A 20865-nucleotide genomic window follows, 5' to 3' on the forward strand; every position below is an offset into this window, starting at 1 on the left:
CCCCTTGGAAACTATGCGTGGAATCTGGGGAGGGCGGAGGCAGAGGAATTAGCAAGGGAAGGCCAAGGTGATGGATGAGAGGCACTGCCCACACACCCACACATAGAAAACAAGGAAAGGTTTTAATTCTCTTTTTACATAGCCACAGGCTTTCTTCAGAAAGGCAACCCCAGCTGGCACCTCTGTGTTGTGCCTACTAGGTGCTGACGCAGTGCCGGGCCTCAGGACGGGTCATCCCAGAAAGTGTCGGTTCAAGAGAAAGCACAGCCCTGCATGCGTGGGAATGACCAGAGTCGCTGCCTTCGTCGTCAACCCAACCTCAGTTCAAAGTGTTTGTCCCCGCTGGCAAGAGCCTCAGAGCCCCCGTCATGCATGTGACTTTTATAAAACACTCTTCTCTATTTATATATGCAGATAGGTAGCACAAGAAATGTGCTTCTTATGCACTCTAACATAGAGCACAGGAACCCACCCCACCCCACGGAGCACGGCAGAAAGCTTGCGGGCGCCATGCCCCACACCAGCAGGTGTCTGTCCCATTGGTGGGAGGAGCAGTAAACGGTGTCATTTTCTGAGGGCCGAGGATGTGGAAAATCTGGTACCGAGTGCCGATTCTCCAGAAATCGTCTAGCAATGGCTGCTAAGGGTCAGCCTGGCGTATGAAGGGCGGGGCTGGCTTTGAGCACGTGGCCTGTTGCAGCTTCTCTCGGACTCCACACGCCCTGTGGAAAGTGCGCTTCCGATGGCTGATACAAAAATAGCTTGGCACCCTCTTTTTACTCAGGGAGGGTCTCTTTTTCAAAGCTTCCCCAGTCCTGCAAATTCTTCCCGATCCACTCCATGTTGGAACAGTCTGGAGAGAAGGCCCCTGACCACACTCTCAAGATGCGTGTGTGTACGTGTGCCTGCCCAGGGAACACCTGGCTGGGCCTCTGCTGTCCCCAGCACAGACCTCCTCTTCCTCTGCTCTGGGTAGTGAGCAGTGCGCGGCTCCTCTGGGCCAGCCAGACGGCAGTCTCCCTGGACAGTTTCCAGTTCTGCTTCTCTGTGCAAACGTGTCGAGAGGAAGCAGGTTGGTACTGTGGGTTCCATTTTTTTTTGCATTTCCAGTAGTAAGGGCAGCTCCACGGAGCTCAGGGGCAACTGTCCCCGGCCCTCCCTGGGCCTGTGCTAGGGGCTCTGGATCAAGCGTCTGTAGTGTGGCATGACCTCGTGCTCTGGCAAGTGAAGTGCAAATTCCAAGGCCACTAACACCGGGAATTCAAAGGCAATCAACTCCCGCCTATTCAGCCGGAATTTCTCTTCCAGTTTCTGCAACCAAATCAAAGAAAACCAAAAACCAGGTTAGTCTGGCCATGAACAAATCAGAGGCTCCCTCCAAGTGCAAGTTCTCCCTCCCTCCCTCCGCCAGCGAGCGCTGGTGGAGAAACCCACAGTCTTAGTCTGGTTTCTGTTGCTGGACCAGGACAGCGAGGCTCGGGCACTGACAGAGAAGAGCGGCTCTGGAGGCCGGGCAGTCCCAGATCAGGCAGCCGTGTCTTGTGAGGGTCTCGGGACATCAGGGGGTCCCACTTGGCAACACCGTGATCCTGAGGTAACTCGCCTCGTGCCACGACAGCGAGCTCTTAAGGGCCCCACCTCACATTGAATCATCTCGATTATCTCACAAGGCTGATGTCAACAATGATCTCCATTTTATGGTGGAAAAACCTAGATCTCCTAGAGATCAAACTGTCACACAGGCAGGAATCGGCAGTGCCGAGACGTAAACCTCACTGCAACTCCAGCTGGGCGCTGCAGCCGAGCTGTGTGGGCTCAGAGGTAAGACGGAAAACGCAGCCGGTCACCGACCGGCCCCAGGGACAGCGGCGCGGCAGCTCTGAGTGGGGAGAGTGGATCACACGCAGTTCGGTGCTTTCATCTTAGGCACAGGGCCCGAGTCCTGGAGAGGGTCTCAGTTAGCATGCATCTCAGTGGGGCTGAGTGCCCCGCGGCTCACTCCTGTCTGCAGCTGTGTGGGGCTAGAAACAGGACAGCAGGGGGAGGGGAGGGCAGAGAAGGCCTTGGTTTTGCAAGGGCACGCCCTGCTTTCAGATGACAGCTGGGCTGGGATCTTCCGTCAGGCTCACTGCTACTGAAAATTGGCTGGTCACACCGTCACTGTGCCATTCGGCACTAATACTATCTGCTTTTGCTGTGTGGGACTTACACACCTGTGGTTAACTGGGCTTAATATCACAAGTTTTACCACAGTTGCCCCTTGGTATCATGGGAGATTGGCTCCAGGATCCTCCATGGATGCCAACATCTGAGGATGCTCCACTCCCTTCTGTAGTGAGGTGCAGGAGCTAGCATACTAACCACGTCTTTCTGATGCTTTGACATCTTGGGGCCTTGATGATCTGGTGTGATGGGCCCCCCTGGGGTTAGCCAATTCCTCCACAGTGAACAAATGCAAACCAGCCACTCCGCAGCCCAAAACCACCTTCCCCTCGGGCTCTCAGACTTCAGGCCATTCTTGACTTGCCCTAATCCCTGCAGGACCAGGGCCCAGACCACGAGCGACAGCCCCTGTGCCCCAGAGCCTGCTAAAAAGAATCAGACCAGCCACTCTGAAACCTGCGTCACCTGCTCCTTCCTGTAGAACCCAAAAAAGGGCTGCTGCCCACACCCAGCCTCCCCTTCTGTCTCCTGATCAGAGCTGCCGTGTGGCTGCATGGCCCAGCACTCCCGTTCAGGTGGATTGACTGGGTCCCATCAAAATCCCTGTGCGGATGCCCTAAGCCCTGGGTATTAAGAGGTAAAGCCTTGGAAACGGTTAGGCTTGGAGGAGGTCATGAGCGTGGAGCCCTGGTGGTAGAGCAGAGACTCAAGAACTTGGCCTCTGTCTCTCTCATGATTCAGGATACAGCAAGATGACATCTGCAGGCAGGGAGGCCAGCACCTACTGGCAAGCGAAGTGCCTGGTACCTTGACCTGGTTCTTCCTGGCCTGCAGCACCAAGAAAGGATTTTCTGCAGGTTAAGCTGGATTCTGTTGGAGCAGCACGAGGTTAGATGCTCCTTCTCTTGGGAGCGTAACAAACTACCTTCTCAATGGCATCTGTCTCCTGATTGTATGAAGTCCCCTTAAGCAAACCAGTGTTTACACTGTCTTATAAAATGGTTTTTCCTCTTTCTGCCAAGGGAGCCAGGGTTTCCTTGCCTTGATGGGGCTCTTCTTTAAATGCAAGGCAGGTGTCACCCCCATCAAACCCAGGCCCTTCTCCAAAGAGGAGGCAACCAAGGCAGCAGACTGCCCCTGGGTCGCACTGCCCATGGGCTTCTTGCGTTAAAGCAGCTTCTATGATTTGAGAATGACTCCACCCCTCGCCATATCTGAAAACAGACATGTATGGCCTGGTCTTTCCAGACTGGATCAGTGCCGTGTTCTAAGACAGCCCGAGACAGGGCATCTGACACCTGCTGCAGGAAGTTACGACACACAGCGCTCATCGCCATTCCCCAGGGTGGGTCAGAACCCTGCCGGGTGGGCTCACCAACCAGGATCCTCCAGAGAGCAGGACCCTGGCTGGCATGAGCTGTCCCAGCCGTCGGGACCTAGGCCACTCACGTCAATCAAATGCTTGACTTCGTGTTTTTTGAGGTCACTCCCAATCTTGGCGGCTAACAGCACACAGGCTCCTGCGCACAGCTTCCGGTTTTGCTTGTTCAACTTCCCCCTGAGGGCGAGCTTCTCAAAGTAGACAAAGGCCATGGCCACTGTGGGCTCCTCGAAGCCGCAGTCCTCCTGGGCAAGCTTCCGCATCTCGCGCTTCAGACTGGGGAGACACAACAAGGAAGCAGTTGTCATCCGGGAACTCGGGGAAAAGGACTCCTCCACCCCGCGAATATCCGCTCCCCTTCTCCTTCCCAGAGGGCGACGCGGAAGGGGGTGGACTCCCTGGGAGTGTGGTACGTCACATGTCGGTAGAGCTGTACAGAGCCTGTTTGCTTTTTTTCTCACCCCAGACTGTGCTGCCACCATCACCCCCTCCAGGCAGGAGGGTGCCCAGCCAGGGCCCCAGCGAATAGGACATGGGACACTCAAGGACCCCAGTCAATGCAGGTGGATGTCTGGGAGGCAGACGGTGACGGCGCAAGTACTTGGGATTGAGTCTCAGGATCCTGGCCTCAAGCCTGACCCAGCCCTGCCTATTGTAGGCATTTAGGGAGTGAACCACTAGATGGGCTCTCTCTCTCCAATAACAGCTGTAATAAAGTAGAAAGGAACCTCAACCATGAAACTGTGCCCCTCTTCTACGTGAGATAGCTCTACTCCCAATCACTCCAGAAAGATGCTTTTAAAAATCAGTTAGGGCACTGTGGCGTAGCAGGTAAAGCTGCCGTCTGTAGTGCCAGCATCCTATACGTGCACGAGACCCGGCTGTTCTACTTCTGACCTAGCCCTCTGCTATGGCCTGGGAAAGCAGTGGAAGATGGCCCAAGTCCTTGGGCCCCTGCACCCACGTGGGAGACCCAGAAGAAGCTCCTGGCTTCAGATCGGGGCAGCTCCAGCCATTGAGGCCAATTGGGGAGTGAACCAGTGGATGAAAGACCTCTCTCTCTGCCTCTCCTTCTTTCTCTGTGTAACTCTGACTTTCAAATAAATAAATCTTTAAAAAATGCATTAGGGGGCCGATGCTGTGACTGTGTTTAGCACCACCTATGGCACCTGCATCCCATGTGGGCACTGGTTCGGGTCCCAGCTGCTCCACATCCGATCCAGCTCCCTGCTGGTATGCCTGGGAAGGTTCACCAGGTCCCTGGGCCCCTGTACCCAAGTGGGAGACCTGGAGGAAGCTCCTGGCTCAGCCCTTGCCATTGAGGATTTCTGTCCCGCCTCCTCTCTTCAATTCTTTCAGATCTTTAAAAAATTAATTAGGCATTTGGTATAAGCTCTGCCAATTATCAATTATGCTCATTAAGCAGAGTAGACAAGGAGTTTGGCTGAGAGCATAGCAACCAATGTCCTTAGGAAAGCTGCCCAGCAAATGGACAAAGTGTGAATACTTAATTTTTCCTCAAAATTTTTTTTATTCTGTCTTGGAAGAGCAGTAATCAAATCAGTGCTAGGATACACACTGGTGGACATGGCACATACTAGTGTGGCTTGTGCACACACACATTTTGCCATCATTCACTGCGCACCATCACAACACAAGTTGGCTTCCTTCTGGCTTGGTGGGGACAGCTGTGGGTTCCCACAAAGTGGATCTAATTGGCTGCAGAGGAAACATGGCCCCGACTCTGCTTTGGTGACTCTGGCTGCTCAAACATGAGGCTTGGCTGCCACCTCTGGGAAGATGATTGTGGGTAAAATTATCTCACGCCCCGACTCTAGTTCTCTTCTGCTTAATTTTTTTTTTTCATTTTATTTAGGAGGGAGGGAGGGAGAGGTTTTCCATCTGCTGGTTCACTCCCCAAATGTCCCCAACAGTCGGGGCTAGGACAGGCCGAAGCCAGGAGCCTGGAACTCAACTTGGGGCTCCCATGTGGGAGGCAGGGACTCAAGCCCTTGAGCCATCATCTGCTGCCTCCTGGGCTGCATTAGCAGGAAGCTGGATTGGAAGTGGAGGGGCTGGGACTCTAATATGTGGCATCCCAGGCAGTGACCATTTGTTGTGCCAAATGCCACCCCTGCTTTTCTGCATTGCCCACATTTGAGAAAACAGAGACCTGAATGTCACCTGTTCTCCCCAAGGTTTCTGTAACACAGATCTTACTGAACTGGTGAGCTGCGGAAGGCACCAAGTGATTCTCTCACTGGAGCACTGTCCCCAGACCCATGTCAACTGGGCAGCAGGGGCCTGGCTTCTGTCCTGTTCCCCGGGGTGCTCCCTCTCCCTCCACATCTGGGCATGAGCCAACCAGCCCCAGGAGGGTCTCTTTCTGCTGGACATGACTGGGATTCACGTCCCCAGAGCCACGGTACACAGTAGGAGCCAAATGCATGTGGGGCGAGCCTTCAGGGAAATGGCAGGGGCCTGTGGAGCCTCCCATACCTCCTTATCTTGCTGAGCGTCAGCTTAATGTGCGGAAACTTCTCCTTGAAGGTCTCGTTCATGTCCTTTTTAAGATCTGAGGGCTTCACGTAGTCGATGACTGTGGTCTGAAACACAGCGGGCAACACGGGGCATTTTTAAATAAGGATCCTAGGTCATGATGACGTGCAATGGGTGGGCAGCTTATAAAACCAGCCACCAAGGGGAAAGCTTGGAGCCCCAGCGGGTCGTGGCCTCTTGGAGGTCAATGGAAACCAACTGCCACTGTCAGCAAGGGGGTCCCAGAGAAAAAGTGGCAGGCAGAGCCCGGGGATCCACCTCACACTGTGTTTCTGCCTGCCTTTGGATGTTGTAGTGCTTAAAGACGCAGGATTTGGACCCACGCAGATCTGCATTCAAGCTGCCCAGCATGGGTGGCCAGTCACGTGGCCCCAAATCTCGCGGTCCACATCCGGAAAACCAAAGCCGTGATAGCACCCACGCCACCCAGCTGTTCTGAGAACAACCTGAGACACGGTCTGCAGAGTGCTTGGCATACAGTAAGCACTCAATAAACGCTAGCCATGATTTTGAAAAATATCTTAGGACTGCGGTAAAATAAATCTCACATAAACTTCACGGTGCACAGTTCCGTGGCACTGAGTTTGTCCACACTCAGGGCCACCATCACCACCAGCGGCCTCTGGAACTCTCTGTCTTGTAAACCAGACACTCAGGACGCGTTAGAGAACTCCCCATTGCTTCTCGCCAGTCCCTGGCAACCATCACCCCTCTCCCTGCTCCCGTGAACCTGACCGCTCCGGGTACCGCGGTGGGATCAGTGTGTGTTCCCTGGGCACACATCCTCACGCTTCATCCACCTGGCAGCGTGGGCCAGAAGTCCCTTTCTAAGGCCGAGTGACATTCCACCGTGTGTAAACCCCTCTAATGGTAGCTACAGTTAACAGTTCCTGAAACTTGAGTTTCCTCCTCTTCTCCCTTGTTCTAAATTCTGTGCAGCGTTCAAGACTGGCTCCCCTGAGCCCTTCCTGAACATGGTGGCCTCCCTCCTCCTCTTCCCTGCACAAGGCTGGTCTCACCCTCCTCGCGAGCACACCTGCCAAGTGCTGGGGGTCTCCCTGGATGACTGCAGGCAAGGCCAGGGAGGAGACAGCCCGGCTTCTGCTGTGAAGACTGCTCCCCATGGAAGGCTCCCCGCCAACGTTGTCCTCGAGGCTCGGAAGCTCAATGGCTTTCTCTGAATGCCTGTGCGTCACATACTTGATGTCCTGATTTTAGGGCAGGCACATGGGCTCCCTGGGGTATCAGCTGACAGCAAGGAATAGACGCATGGGGCTGGCGCTGTGGTGTAGTAGGTTAAGCCTCAGCCTGTGGCACTGGCATCCTGAATCCTGGCTGCTCCACTTCTGATCCAGCTCCCTGCTACTGGCCTGGGAAAGCCGTGGAGGATGCCCCAAGTGCTTGGGCCCCTGGCACCCACGTGGGAGTTCTGGAAGAAGCTTCTAGCTCCTGGCTTTGGATTGGTCCAGTTCTGGCCATTGCGGCCATTTGGGGAATGAACCAATGGATGGAAGATTTCTCTGTCTCTATCTCTCCTTCTGTCTGTATTCTGCCTCTCAAATGAATCTTTTAAAAAAAGCGCATCCTGGTTCAAACTGATGAATATTTAACGGCACCCCCTTTGCTTCCCTGATGAATACAGCCAAACCTCCACTGTATGATGTCAGACAATTCCACTCAACTTGTTCAGTGTTTCTAACACTGGGGTGGAAGAGGCCTCAGCAGGTGCAACACATATCTTTGCTCTGTGGTCTTTCTGGCCTCATCAGGATGGGGCTCCCTGACCTGGTCTGGGACACACCTGTTCTGGTGCCCACCAGTGATGTGCCTTGGGAGAGGCAGGGAGGTGGTGACACAGCCGTGTGGACACGTGCACGTGAGCCCATGCGTGTGGGGCGCTTGGCTCTTCAGGGCAGGGAGTGGGCGTGTGCTTGGTGGCCACTCTCACTGCCAAGGACTGGGAAAGTGACATCCTGTGGCTACCCACCAGGACGGGCTGGCATCTCTTTCTGCTTGGGACCCAGTTACTTGAGCTGTCACTGCTGCGCCCCGGGGTACATTGGCTGGAAGCTAGAATCAGAGGAGGAGCTGGGACTCAAACCCAGGTCTGCTCTGATAAGAGACACAGGTGTCAAACGCCTGTCTCCCATTCCAGTCACATCTCTAACAAACATCTCCTCTGGGTTGGCCAGGGAGCTGGATTTTTTTATTTAGAAAAGAGGCAGTAGGACAGGGACCATGGCTGCCACGCTCCACTCTGCCTCCAGCGGGGCCCACCAGCCAGTGCCTGTTTCCTTGAACACCCCACACTCCCCGCCCCCTTTCCAGCCCACCTGCTGCTGTTCCTCTGCAGACCAAAGCCGAGAACAGGCCCAAGCAAGACACTGCCTGCCTAGGCTGGGCCCCATGAGTCCCAGGGAAGCAGATCCTGCTGCTTCATGGCTGCTGGGACTTTCAGATGGAGACCTATCTGTCCGAGGGCCCAGGAGTAGAGCCTGGGTGCCTGCCTGCCATCACCACGACAGCTCTGCTCGGTCTGACTGACTTACAGATGCCTGTACAAGCAACCTCTCGACAAAGAAGCCTCCCATCGCCAAGGAAGGAGTCTTCAAATGCATCCCAGCCACCCCATCTTACGGACGAGGACACAGGGCTCAGGGAGGTGAGGAGCTTGCCCGGGACCTGGGCAGGCTGCAGGCAGAGCCAGCTCTGAGATCCTAGTGTCCCGTGCTGGCTGCTTCCAGCCCACCCCACTCACTGCCTCCCTGCTTTCAGACTGACGGGGCAGTGGAACACGGCTCCTTAGGCAGCGGCTCTCGCAAAGGAGTCTGGGCCAGCAGCTGGCCATGCAAAGAGCTGGGCTGGTGGCCCCAGCAAGGTGGGCAGCACGGCCAGTCACTGAACCTCTGACCAGGCTGAGTGTGCCAATCACAGTCTCCATGCCTGGCTACCATGGGCCCCCCCGCTGGGCTCACAGGCCACTTCCACAGAACTGTCCCCTAAGCCCCATGGCCGCCAGGGGGCTCTGCCTTGACGTGCCCTCCTTAAACTCTATGATTCGGGCATCCATCCTCCTCCTGGGGCCCCGAGCCATACAGAGGTGGGAATCTCACGGCTCCTATTCCACACTCCGTTGCAGCTGCGATTCAAATACAATTCTGCTCTTCCTCTGCCACGAGCAGCCAGGCTGGCACAGGGCCAGAGTCTTGTGATCCAGTCACCAGCCTCAGGGTGTCCACTTTGAGGTGGGGACCACAGCAGGAGCAGCGGCAGGTCCCCGCTGTGGTGTCCTGAAGCTGGTGGGAGCCGCAGCCGCAGGAGGCAGAGCCTGGGCCGGGAGAGGCCGGGCTCAGCAGCGTGGCTTGAGGCTCTCTCCTGAAATCTCAAGTGTGAGCCGCGAGCCAGTCTCCTTGATAATTCACCAAGCAATCAGGACCTACCCTGCAACAAATCCTTTTATCTCACAGGAGCCAGCACTAAGGGATGCACAAACACCTGACTTTCGCCCACCTCACTTGCCGCTACCATCCTGCACCCTCACTTGGAGAGGAGGGGAGGGAAGAGTGGCCGATGCCCCAAGCCTCGAATGACCCGGCGTGCCGACGGCTCAGCTCGGCCTGCCGCCCTGGCAGGGATCAGAACTTTGCTGTGTTCTGGGGACGCAGACCTGCCCATCGCAGCGGCTTGCTCCCCATGGTGCCGCCGGCTCTGTGCCCCGAGGCTGGATGCAGAGCCCCTGGACCTCAAGGCCCTCACCACCTCCCAGGCAGGTCCCACCCTGCCCTGCACACAGCAGCAGCCCGGGGCTGTGGGAGGACTTTCCGCATTTCTTCCTCCCCTGGCAGCAGCAGCTCGCTCGGCTCGCCCGCCTTGCTCCAGTCTGCGTCTCTGAGCTGGGGCTCAGAGGGGAGGAGCCAGACCCCTGGGTTTAAATCCTGGCTTGGCCACACCGTGTTTGAGCAGCTCCGTGCAAACTGTAAAAGCATTCGCTGCCCATCGTCTGCTTTGTGCTGACGGCGGAGGGGCAGGAGAGCTGCAGTCGGGACAGTCAGGTGTGGGCAGCACTCGGAGCTACAGCTGGCTCCCGTGTGGGGCCGTGTGCACACGCTGCCTAGCACAGGCCCGACTCAGTAGTGGACAGACCCCCGAGCCCAGGGCCACCCCTCCAGCAGGTGCCAGAGCGGACGCCAGGCCTCACTGTCCCTCTGGAGAACAGTGGGCCATGATTCCTCGGCACAGCTCTGTCTGGGGGTGGGGGCGCCACGTGAGGACCCTCAGCGGCTGGGCCTCTCAGCCACACTGAAAAGCCAGTGTCCTCTACTGTGGTGGCTGTGGGTGGAGGGGGCGGTACTGGGAGACCGAGACAGCGGGCCCCAGGCACGTGTTCTTTCTGGTCTGAGAATGAACTTGACGTGGCACCTGTGCTTGTCTGAGCCCAGCTGCTCATCGAACCCAGTGAGTTACAGAAACGCCACGCCCGGGTTTTGTCAGCGCACGTTACCATAAGCACAAGTGCTGATTAAACAGGTGGTGGGCCGCTTGCTGGTCTGGGACAGTCTGAGCGACTGTGGCATTCAATGCCTTCTGATTCCAGGCCGTGCAATTCACCAGCTGAAGGGCCCCTCACGGCCCGCGGCAGGGCTGGGCTCCCGGACGGGTGACACCCACGGCCTGGACGCTGCTGGGGTGAGAGGTGACTGGCACCAGGCTCTCTGTCCAGCTGCACAGGGGGCAGGATGGCAGGACAGCAGGGAGGAGGGGCCTGTCCAGACACAGCCTGTGCAGAGGGACACGGGTGAGAGAGGAGCCTGCCGAGCTGAGATAGGAATTAGAGTTGGGAAGGCTGGGGAGCGGGTGCCCACGAGTCCCTTCTGAGATGGGAGGAGATACGGCCATACCAACCTGAACGCGCCCGATCTCGTCTGAGATGGGAGGAGGAGATGACCTGACCACAGCTTCGCTGCCTGGCTGGAACAGCCTACCCAAGTGTGGGGCAGAGGCGACACCCGGACACCCCTGCTTTATATACAAATATGGCCTGACCCAGTGGAGAAACGGGGCTTCTGTGGAATTGAGTTTGGGGCCCAGCCCAGCCCATGGCAGCAGCTAGGGTGCCGTGGAGGCCTCTCAGGAATGGGGGACAACAGGAGAGGGCGGGGTACATGCACCCCAACAGCGCTCCTAGTGCACAGCACGGGGAGGGGGGCTCAGAGGCCACAGGCTGTGCTGCTCTGATCCTCACGGAGCCAATGGCAGAGAGGCGCAGAGCTCGGGCCTCCTCCGCCCCCCACTCCCCTGGCCAGGATCGCTTACTGGCAGCTCGGAATGCTGTGAGCTCACTGCAGCTGCTGCAGCTGTTCTCTGGGCCTAGGAGCTCTCCCCCATCCTGCACCCCCACAGGCAGATGCTTTCCTAGGGAGCCAGGGCCAGCCTGGGGCTACTCCTGTCCCTGGAGCTGGCTGGAGACCTGAGGTGGGTGCGTAGCCTCCCCACGCCTTGGTTTCCACGGCACGCTTGTGAAAGGGAAGAAGGTGCAAGGCTGGGTCTGGGCAGCTCCTCCCAGCGCCAGCAGCCACGGCTGCAGCAGTGCCAGGCTGCGTGGCTGCACTCGTGCGGCGTGCATCGGCGTTGCTGGCTCAGCTGGGCACTGGGGAAGCAGACGCTCTGCCTGCTCAGGGACTTCGCAGAGCTTGGCCTTGCACTAAATCTGTCTAAGCAGCAACAGCTGGGCACTGCAGCTGTGGCACGTGTTTCACCCCTCCCCCTAGAGGCCAGTCAATCACAAGCACACAGTGAGAACGAGCAGGGGCCTATGTAGCCGGGAGCTGCGTTTGCTGCCGTTACTACCCGTGGAATTCCAGATCCCTAATCCTGGACTGTCTCTTCCCCTTTTAGGGGAGTGGCTCTTCAATTTCCCTCGCTGAAATGCAAAGGTTTGCAAATGGAGAGCAACAAAGGAAAGGTGTTCATAGCCTCAGGTTCACGGCACCACATGGATTTACTGGGTGTGCAAAGGTACCTGTCGAATATTTCCTGGGTGCCACGGACCTGCTGGAGAAGCGTCACCACCCCCTTGATGGGGCACTGGGTGAGTGGGCCCCGGGTCCACACACAGCCGCAGAGTATCGGGGGTATTTTTAAACAAACGCTTCTTAAACAGCAGCCACTGAGCACGAACTAAGAGTGGGGCCCAGAATGCCATGTTCAGAAATCACGAAGTGACTGCCCAAACTCTGGCACAGGGAGGGCAGCAGAGGCTGTGCCTTCTTGGGTAGAACGCCACGCTCAATACTAACACGTTATTACAGGGATAAGCCGTGAATGGATCATGCTACCCAGAAGCAGCCAGACCCAAAGCCCACCTATGGTCTGACTTCATTGATAAAGAGCATCCAGGAGAAGCAAACCCAGAGAGAAAGCCAGCGAGTCGCCAGGGTGAGGTGGTGAGGGGCGAAGGGGGTAGCCGGAGGGCAGGGACCTTCTGAGCGTGATGAAAATGTTCTGAGTTGGTGTGGTATTGGCAGCCTAGCTTTGGGAAAATACTAAAAATCACTCAAACCTTAAAGAGGTGAGTTGTATGGCAGGTGAATTATAGCTAATAATGCTGTTACCAAAAGGAAAAAAAAAAAAAACAAACCCAACACTCTAAGGCCTTTTATTTGAACACTCACACTTACACCTAAAGCTGTAGGCCTGTCCACCTGCAGGTGCATCCTTCCAGTTCAGGGAAGGCCTAGCAATTGTGTGGTTAACTCGGCATTACTCAAAGAGAACCGAATGCACTCCAGCCACCTGCAAACCTCAGGGCCCTGGGAGGGGTCCTGCAGGGGAGAAGCCAGGGGTGCAAGCTGTGGTGACAAACCCACCCTGTGGGCAGGTGAGTGCCCAAGCCTTTCAGACATGTGTGTATATACACACGCATGTTCTAAGACAGAGGTACGTATGTTAGTCTAAGATCCACCTGTCTAACCCACTGCGGGCACAGCTCAGTCCCCTCCCTATGGTGAGTCATCTACTTCCCGCTGCCAGCATCTCACAGCGTCCTGGAAATTCAGTTCTAAGCCACAGTCCCAGGACTCTGGGGCGAAGCACGGGTGGGAGGTGGCCTTTCTCTCTGAGGACTTAGCTTTTGATATTAAAGCAAATGAAAGAGCAGGTGCTTTATCATGCAGATCAGTCCCTGAGATGATCTCCCGAGGATGGAGGATGCAGCGGACGCCATGGAGGATGCTGGCAGTGAGAGTTTCCTCCTGGCCCAGGAATCCGTTCAGGTTACGTTGATTCTGTTGGCACTATCTCAGCTCTCTCGCTTATTTTCTCCTAACTGCTCCCCACACCCATAAAGGGGAAAGCAAGAAAGAAGAGAACACGGCCGCGGGAGAGTGTAGCCTGGCTCGGACGATACATCAGCAGCCTGCAGCGGAGCGGTGCTCGCACGCATCAGGAGCCGCGGTGGCAGCTCCAACTCGGGGCCTCCTGCCTGCCAGGCTCCAGGGCCACCTTTTAGACACCTGGAGACCAAGCCTTGTGGGGCAGAGGTGATGTGGTTTGTGAGCCCACCCTGGGAATTTTGTCTGAGTTCAGCATCTCACATGGGTCAGGAGTGGGTGCGGCCTGCAGCTTAAAACCGCCAAAGGTGAGTAGGAAACGAAGTCAGTTTTAAAAGGGAGCCCTTCTGGAAGTTTCCAGCTGGCCGGCAGGTCCGAATGGCAGCAGTGAGTGGCCTTTTCACACTGCACTTGGAACAAACATGGATGCTGGTCTGGCTGGTTAATACCTCTGGCTCTAGGACCTAGAAGTCTCACTTCTAGGAATTTACCCCGAAAAAGGAAAACACATGCCCACAAAGCAACGGCGAGAACACTCAGGGCAGCAGGACCTGCAATGTCCCCACCCTGGGCCAGCCCCGACCAGAGAAATAAACCGGGGACATCCAACAGCACCCAGCAAACACCCAGCGGCTCACAGATACGGCTGCTGGCCGCTCTCACAGAGGCTCACTGTGCAAAAGCAGCAGTGGGGCAAAGAAAAACCAAGAATCCCCGCCCATGGATGCCATTTACAGGAGGTTCCCGGACAGAAGCCGGAACAGCTGGGCCACTGCCAGAGGAAGCTTGCCCAGGGGACTGACGTGTACCACCTGCATCACACGGGGAATTGTTAACAGGTGCACGGGTGGCAGCAATCCCACGTCCCCGGGCTGCAGCGGGATCTGAAGGGTGGAAGGATTCGCTCGGCGCTCTCAGGGCTACGTGGCTTAGCAGAGGCCTCCGAGACACCTCAAACCTGCAATCCACCCCGCCCCCAACACACTGCACACCAGCTCCCACGATGTCAGCCCTGTGGCCCAGCTGGGCCTAACCTGGACTGCCTGGGGGGCTTGAGGCAGACAGGAGGCGACAGCAGGACCCCAGGAAGTGGGCCTCAGCGGCTGGGGTTGCGAACAGAGCCAGGCTGTGACCTGCAGGACTGCTCCCGAGGCACGTAGCCTGGCTTCACAGGGATGGGGCTTGGCGCCCTGCCAGCAACGGCCGGGGAATGTGCTGACCCAAGCTGGCTCTGTCCCAGGTGCAGCTCCCCACGCCCTCCCGGGGGTCATAGGTGCCCGGGGCCTTTTAAAGAAGGCCTTTGACAACTTGGCTCGAATAAACCTGTAGCTCTTGGAGGCTGACTACCAACTACCGGTGCAGCTCGTGTACCCCGGGGCTGGGTTTGTCAGGGTCACCACTCCCCGAGCCATCCCTGTCCCTGCCTGTTGTGTGCCTGTGTCGAGTGAAAGGCAGTTTTACACATAACTCAGCCTCTCTCACACTCCAGAGAGCCACTTCTCACTCCATAACCTCACCTTCAATGCCAGTTCCTCCGGCCATTAGAACCCCCCTTCCCCCAGAACCCCCCTCCGCCCCCCCACACCTCCTGCCACTTTCCCAGGACCACAGTGATTTAAAGGGCTCCCTGTTTGTTGCCTGACCTCCCCCTTACTCTAAGGACAAGGGGAGTGGAGAATGTGATTGCTTAGTTCTCCACCTAATAAGGAAGCACCCAGCCCGGCACACAGTAGGGCTGCAACCAAGCCTTGCTGAATGTACAAATTCTGTACCTGTTACCCAACACAGGAAAATGAAGCAAGTGAGCAAAAATGAAAAGCCTGGCCCTCGAGACCACAAGTTTCAAGGCAAATATGCAAGAAATGCCCTGTGAGCCACACCTGCTTCCAGGAGGGAGGCCTCCAGGAAGCAGGCTGAGGCTCTCTGCAACACGCAGTGCACGGTCAACCACCCACTAACAGGAAAAAGTGGATTTCCCACATTGTATCAAAGTACGGCGTTCTGTGGCCAGAACAGGAGACGCAGGGCTGCCGGGGAAATGGGGTTCATGAGCCATGTCATTCTCTAGAACAGACTACCACAGGAAACACTGGCTGCAGGGCTGGGGGACTAGGGTGGCCACAGGAGACGCGATCCCCTTGGGAGCAGGGAAGGAGGTGGGCAGGATGCGTGTGCTGACTGGGCAAGTGTGCTACAGCGCGCGCTGTCCAAGCAGGCGCAGCTGCACACGCACAGGCACTGCGGCCCAAAAAGTCAAAGCTCACGGTGCCTGCGTTCACTTCAAGGGACAGAAACTTGGATCTGACACCACGCCCGTCCAAGGGCAGGACAATGTCATGACCACACACAGCACGCCCACAGAAGAGCCACACCCATGTCAATCACAAGTAACAGCACACACCTTCTGGTTCCCCCGGTTCCCCAGAAATCTATTCACCATTTTTATGCCCCGCCCCCAGGTCAGCAGTTCTGCTGACTTCTGAGGGGTGTGGGATTCAGAGATGACCAGGCTAGACAAAAGGAGCCTTGAGCCAGGAGGTCTAGCCTCAGGCCTCATTTCCTGTTAACCATGAAAACCTTCCTCAGTTCCTTAGTAAATAAAGCATAAAAATCGATTTGTGGTAGGGCCGGCGCTGTGGCATAGTGGGTAAAGCCACTGCCTGCAGTACTGGCATCTCATATGGGTGCCAGTTCGATTCCCAGCTGCTCCAGTTTCAATCTAGCTCTCTGCTAATGCAAATGGGACAGCAGCAGAGAATGGCCCACGTGCTTGGGCCCTGCCCAACCTGGAGGAAACTCCTGGCTCCTGACTTTGGTCTGGACCAGCTGCAGCCAGTATAGCCATCTGGGGAGTGAACCAGCAGAGAGATTTCTCTCTCGTCTCCCCCTCCCTCTCTAACTCTGCCTTTCAAACAAACAAAAAATAAATCTTTAAAAAATGCTTAGTGACAACCTTTCCATTATTCTTTCTTTAACATCAGCATGAGGAGCAAGGAGCCTGGCCATTTACTGAACACCTACTATGTGCTAAATGAACAGATCAGAGTGGGCAAAGCACCCATTAACACTGGTGGTTTTGCTCTGTTACGAGCTGGGGGACACGTGTGGTGAAGGAGGACCCCACTGCCCCCTGGCAATTCCTTCTGCTGCCATGTGGCCTGTGAGGCTGACCTCTGACCTCTGAACCAATCCCCAGGGGACCTATGCAGAGAGTAACCAGCAAGGGGGAGTCCTGCCTGGTGTTCCCCTGACAAGCAGCCGGGAGCTGCAAGAAAGGACCTGGGTGCCCTTCGGGTGGGTTCCTAGTCCGGCGTCTGCAGACACAAGAGCAGAGGAAAGGACAAGGGGCTGGCACACCCGGCCACCGGGGAGGGGAGGGCTCCCGAGAACAGCACAGGCTGGGCAGATGGGGGCAACCGGGCAGGAAGTGTGGCGCTGCCTGTCTCCCTCCCCCACCATGTTCCCCCTACCATGCTCCCCTCCCGAGCGTCCACAGGGCTCTCTGTGGTCAGCTGAAATGGCAGCCCTCGGTGCTGGGGAATGGTGGTCAGCTAGCAGCGGAGCCCAAAATGACACAAAGGGAAAAACATGAGGAGTCCGCGAAATAAAAACAGCGAGGAAAGGCTCTGCAGTGGACACCCACGGTGTCCTACTTTTACTTTCCCAAGAGATAATTCTGTCATCCCCAAGTCCGGTGCCAAACGTTTGCTCGGAGCACACGTGGAGGCCTGTGACCAGCTCCAGATAGAGCTGGACTTGAACTCGGGGCTCCCAGGGATGGGCCTGGTGGTCCCCCAGCGGGGTCTGTGGATGTATAAGCTCATCACTGCCCTTCAGGGGAGGGTCCCCGGACCCGAGTCAGTGGGCTTCACCAACACTGGCTACCCGGCCTTTGGACACAGGGCAGGCAACCATGTTTCCATGAGCAGTCACACTGGGGAGCTCCGCCAGGAAGTCCCCCAGTCTCCAAAGCAGCCCCAGCCCCCGCCTACTGACACAAGCAAGCCCGCTCCAAGCTACTCCAGGGTGGCCCAGGCGCAAGCAAACCCAGCACCCGCCCGCCGCTACTCACCATGTACGAAGGAAAGATCAGAACTCGCTTGTGCTTGCCACAAGGCCACTGGGGGTCATCCAAGAGATTTGGGTCATAGTCCATAAAGTCTCCCAGGTCACTACCTGAAGATCATACGCAAAACGATAATTAGGGGCCGGGGCCCTCCAAAGAGAGGCGGCTGGGAGAGGCACGGTGAGAATGAGGAGAGGCGCTCAGCCTAACATCAGGTGGCTGGCTCTGACCAGTGGCGCTCTGCGTGCCACTGAGGTGTGTCCCCCCGCAAGAGCGCTCACCACATTCTTACCGTTCTGACATATTTTCCATTTTAGAAAACGATGAGTTCATTTCCCTGACCCAGGAGACCCTGCGCGCAGCCAGCACTTTGCAGACACAGAACGCGGCCTGCAAACGCTCCTTTGTTGAACTTGCACATCAATGAGCCTCCAGCCTCCATCCCGGCCATCTGAGAAGCGCTACTTGGTGCAAAGGTTTCTGGGCAGGATCTTGGGTCTGCGTGAGCACAAACCAGGGCGGCCACAAGGCACGGGGCTGTCCCTGACCAGAGGTGGCTGAACACGGGGACAGGGCTTGCTACAGCCCCCAGGGGGACTTCCCCGAGAGGAGACACGGCTTTGCACCACGGCTTTCTCCCTTGTGCCAATTTGTACAAAGGCTTGCAGTGGCACTGCTGGAGGTGCCCAAGTCTTCCTTCAGCAGCTGGCTTGGCTCCCCCACTTCCATAGGACTTTCCAAGGAAGGTCTCACAGCTGATTCCTCACTTCAGGGACCAATGATTAAAAAAACCAAACAAACCAAGAATGCATTCTGCAAATGTGGGATAGCACTGAGGGAACACGGAGAGGAGCAGGAGTGGCTGAGGAAAGTGGAAGAGCAGCCACTGTCTCTGCATGGTGCACAGGGCCTTGGTGCTTCTCCAGGCAGAGACCCAGGGCCTGGGCCGCTGAGGCCTCTGACCAGGGAGACGGTCGCCCGTGGCCTGGCAGGGCCCGCCCAGCCCAGGATCAGGGCTTCCCTCAAAGCTGTGTCACCTGCCGGAGGAGCTCACTCTCTGTGTGCACCTGTCTGTCCCCCAGTCTGCACACAGGGAGCCCCAGTCCACGCTGCAAACCGGGGCACTTTCCCGCCACAAGCTACCCAGACCAGCAGGGCAGAGGTTACCTGTGTCGAGGCTCCCCTGGGTGCTGCTTGCCCGGCCTAGGGAGAGGCTGCGGTGGCTCAGGTTACGGAACTGGGAGAAGGAGGAGGCGGAGTCTATGGTATTTCTCCGGGCCCCGAAGGCATTTGTGGGTAACAGAAATTGGGTATAAGAAACAGTCTAAAAGGCGGAGATAAAAACAGGATGGGGATTACTGCCAGGCAACGGCTGGTTGGCACTCTAAGCCCTGCTCGCCACCCCAAGGACAGGTCTGCTTTCTCCATTCTAAATCTACACGATCTGAAAAATGAAGCTACTTTTCTTCTCTGTGCTAACCTGAACTAATCTGAGGCTGTGCGTTGTTTTCATTGGTCCCTCTTGACGCAACTCTCCCTGTGACGTGGCAGAAATACCACGTGCTTGAGACGCGGTGCTACATCGAGCCTGCCGGGGTGCTGGGCAGCACGCGAGGCACCGTGGAACTGCTTTTTATCATCTGCCAAGCGCAGAATTCCTGAACACACCAGGCCACGCCACGGAGTCTCTGATAAGGGTGGGGCCTCTGGCAGAGGCTGCAAGGGAACGCTCAACTCCAACCCCTCGGGCCTAGGATACTTAGCCCTTGGGAATGAAGACTGAACAGTGCATTCCCTTACACCTGCATGGGGGAGGGGCCTCCAACGCCTTCCCCACCTCCGACCTCCACCTATATCAGAGATGGCGTCGCTTAGACCCTGGGGTGACTGGCTGGCTGCTCTGGGGGCGGCGGCGAAGAGAGTCATCTGTCACCCCAGCAGCCTCATTCGCAAGCCAAGTGCACCAGGAAATGCTTCTATCATTGCCAGAACAGGCCTGGAGAGGGTGTATGAGGACTTCCTGGCCCAGCACTAAGAAAAGTCAAGTTCATCTTTCAACCTTGCCCTACCTCAGATGTCAGCCTAGTGGCTCACTGCATGGGTGATGAGAGGAAGGTGACAGCCCTGTTGCTTGGTGGTCACGCATCGGGCTGAGGGACTCTCGGCTTTTCCGGACCACGGGAAGCCAAAGCACCTTCCAGCAGCCAGACAGCTGCTCTCTGATAGCGTCGGTAAATGGACGCTCAACCCCACCACCCGCTCCTGCAACACCGGTGCAGGCCTGGGTGCCAGACTTCCAAGTGTTGCTCAATCAGCTGGCACGGAAATACCCGTCAGACCCTGGGAACGCCCCCCTTGCTGCTCTGGAATCCCTAGCCTGGTGGATTTCCGTGCACACATGGGGGAAGCTGGGGCAGGCATCAGCCCTCACCCAGGAACCTGCTCCAGACTTGGCCCCCTCACATGGTATCGGCACAGAGCCGGGGGCTGGGGGCCGGAAGCCAGGCAGCCTTACCTTCCCATCAGCACCCAGCTCCACACCTTCAAGACCAATGATCTCTTTCAAGCTCATGGCACCTGCTGATGGCTTCCCTCCATCCAGCTTCAAGTCCCTGGGGAGGACAGGCCAAAGGAAAAATGCTTTTGTGTGTACCCCAAGGAGCCACGATGTTCACAGCGCGAGACACCGCAGTCACACTGATGGAGATGGCTGTCATGGGCACGGCAGGACGTGTCTCCCCAAAACTCACAGATGTTTAAACTCTGATGCCTTAATGTTCATGGCTGATGGATTAAGAGTGAACACTTGAGCCAAGTGTGGCATCTGAGAGATGCGTCTGGTGGGAGGTGCTTAGGTCACTGGGGGTGTGCGTGTCCTTGGAGGGTGGTTGATGTGTAAGTTGATTATTGCTTGAGTTCTCAAGTTCAGCCTAAGCTCTTTCTCTGCTCGCTGGATCGCCACGTGCTTGCTCCTCTGCACCCACCACAACGTGCCAGACCCTGAACTGAGACCCTGAACCGTGAGCAGAAGCAAACATCACCTTCCCAAGAAGCTCCTTGGCAGTACTGCAGTGAGGACACGCGGACCGACACAACGAGCAGGTGGCCCCGGCGGACGGGGCGGCCCTTTGACCTTGCCAGTGATGCTCTGGGCACTTCCTGTTTCACCCCCGGACACTTACATGAAACCCAAGCGGACAGAAGGCCAGGCTCAGAAGCCAGGGGGTGTCAGGCATCCCTTCCTGCCCAGCGAGGTCCTGAGCTCTCAGAAACGACCCTGGAGCTCCAGCTGCTGGGTTCTTAAAGCTGCCTGGCTGACCCCTGGGACCGGTGCTACCGTGGTCGCTCTGCTTGGCAGAGGAGCCCGA

At 56.8% G+C, this 20865-nt stretch overlaps 1 protein-coding gene across 2 annotated transcripts in view; it reads right to left on the bottom strand.

Moving 5' to 3' along the window:
* Positions 1–103: 103 nt before the first annotated feature.
* Positions 104–20865, bottom strand: part of CABLES1 (Cdk5 and Abl enzyme substrate 1) — a 108453-nt gene continuing 87691 nt past the window's right edge. For both annotated transcript variants that reach the window (XM_051851355.2, XM_051851354.2), the window contains 6 exons: positions 20013–20109; positions 18665–18821; positions 17504–17607; positions 6044–6150; positions 3613–3820; positions 104–1311 (listed from right to left, as the gene is read on the bottom strand). In XM_051851355.2, the coding sequence (XP_051707315.1) occupies positions 1171–1311; positions 3613–3820; positions 6044–6150; positions 17504–17607; positions 18665–18821; positions 20013–20109 (814 nt within the window). In that variant the 3' untranslated portion in view covers positions 104–1170. The remainder of the gene's footprint in view (positions 1312–3612; positions 3821–6043; positions 6151–17503; positions 17608–18664; positions 18822–20012; positions 20110–20865) is intronic.

This window comes from Oryctolagus cuniculus, chromosome 10 (assembly GCF_964237555.1).
Source record: "Oryctolagus cuniculus chromosome 10, mOryCun1.1, whole genome shotgun sequence".
NCBI lineage: Eukaryota > Metazoa > Chordata > Mammalia > Lagomorpha > Leporidae > Oryctolagus > Oryctolagus cuniculus.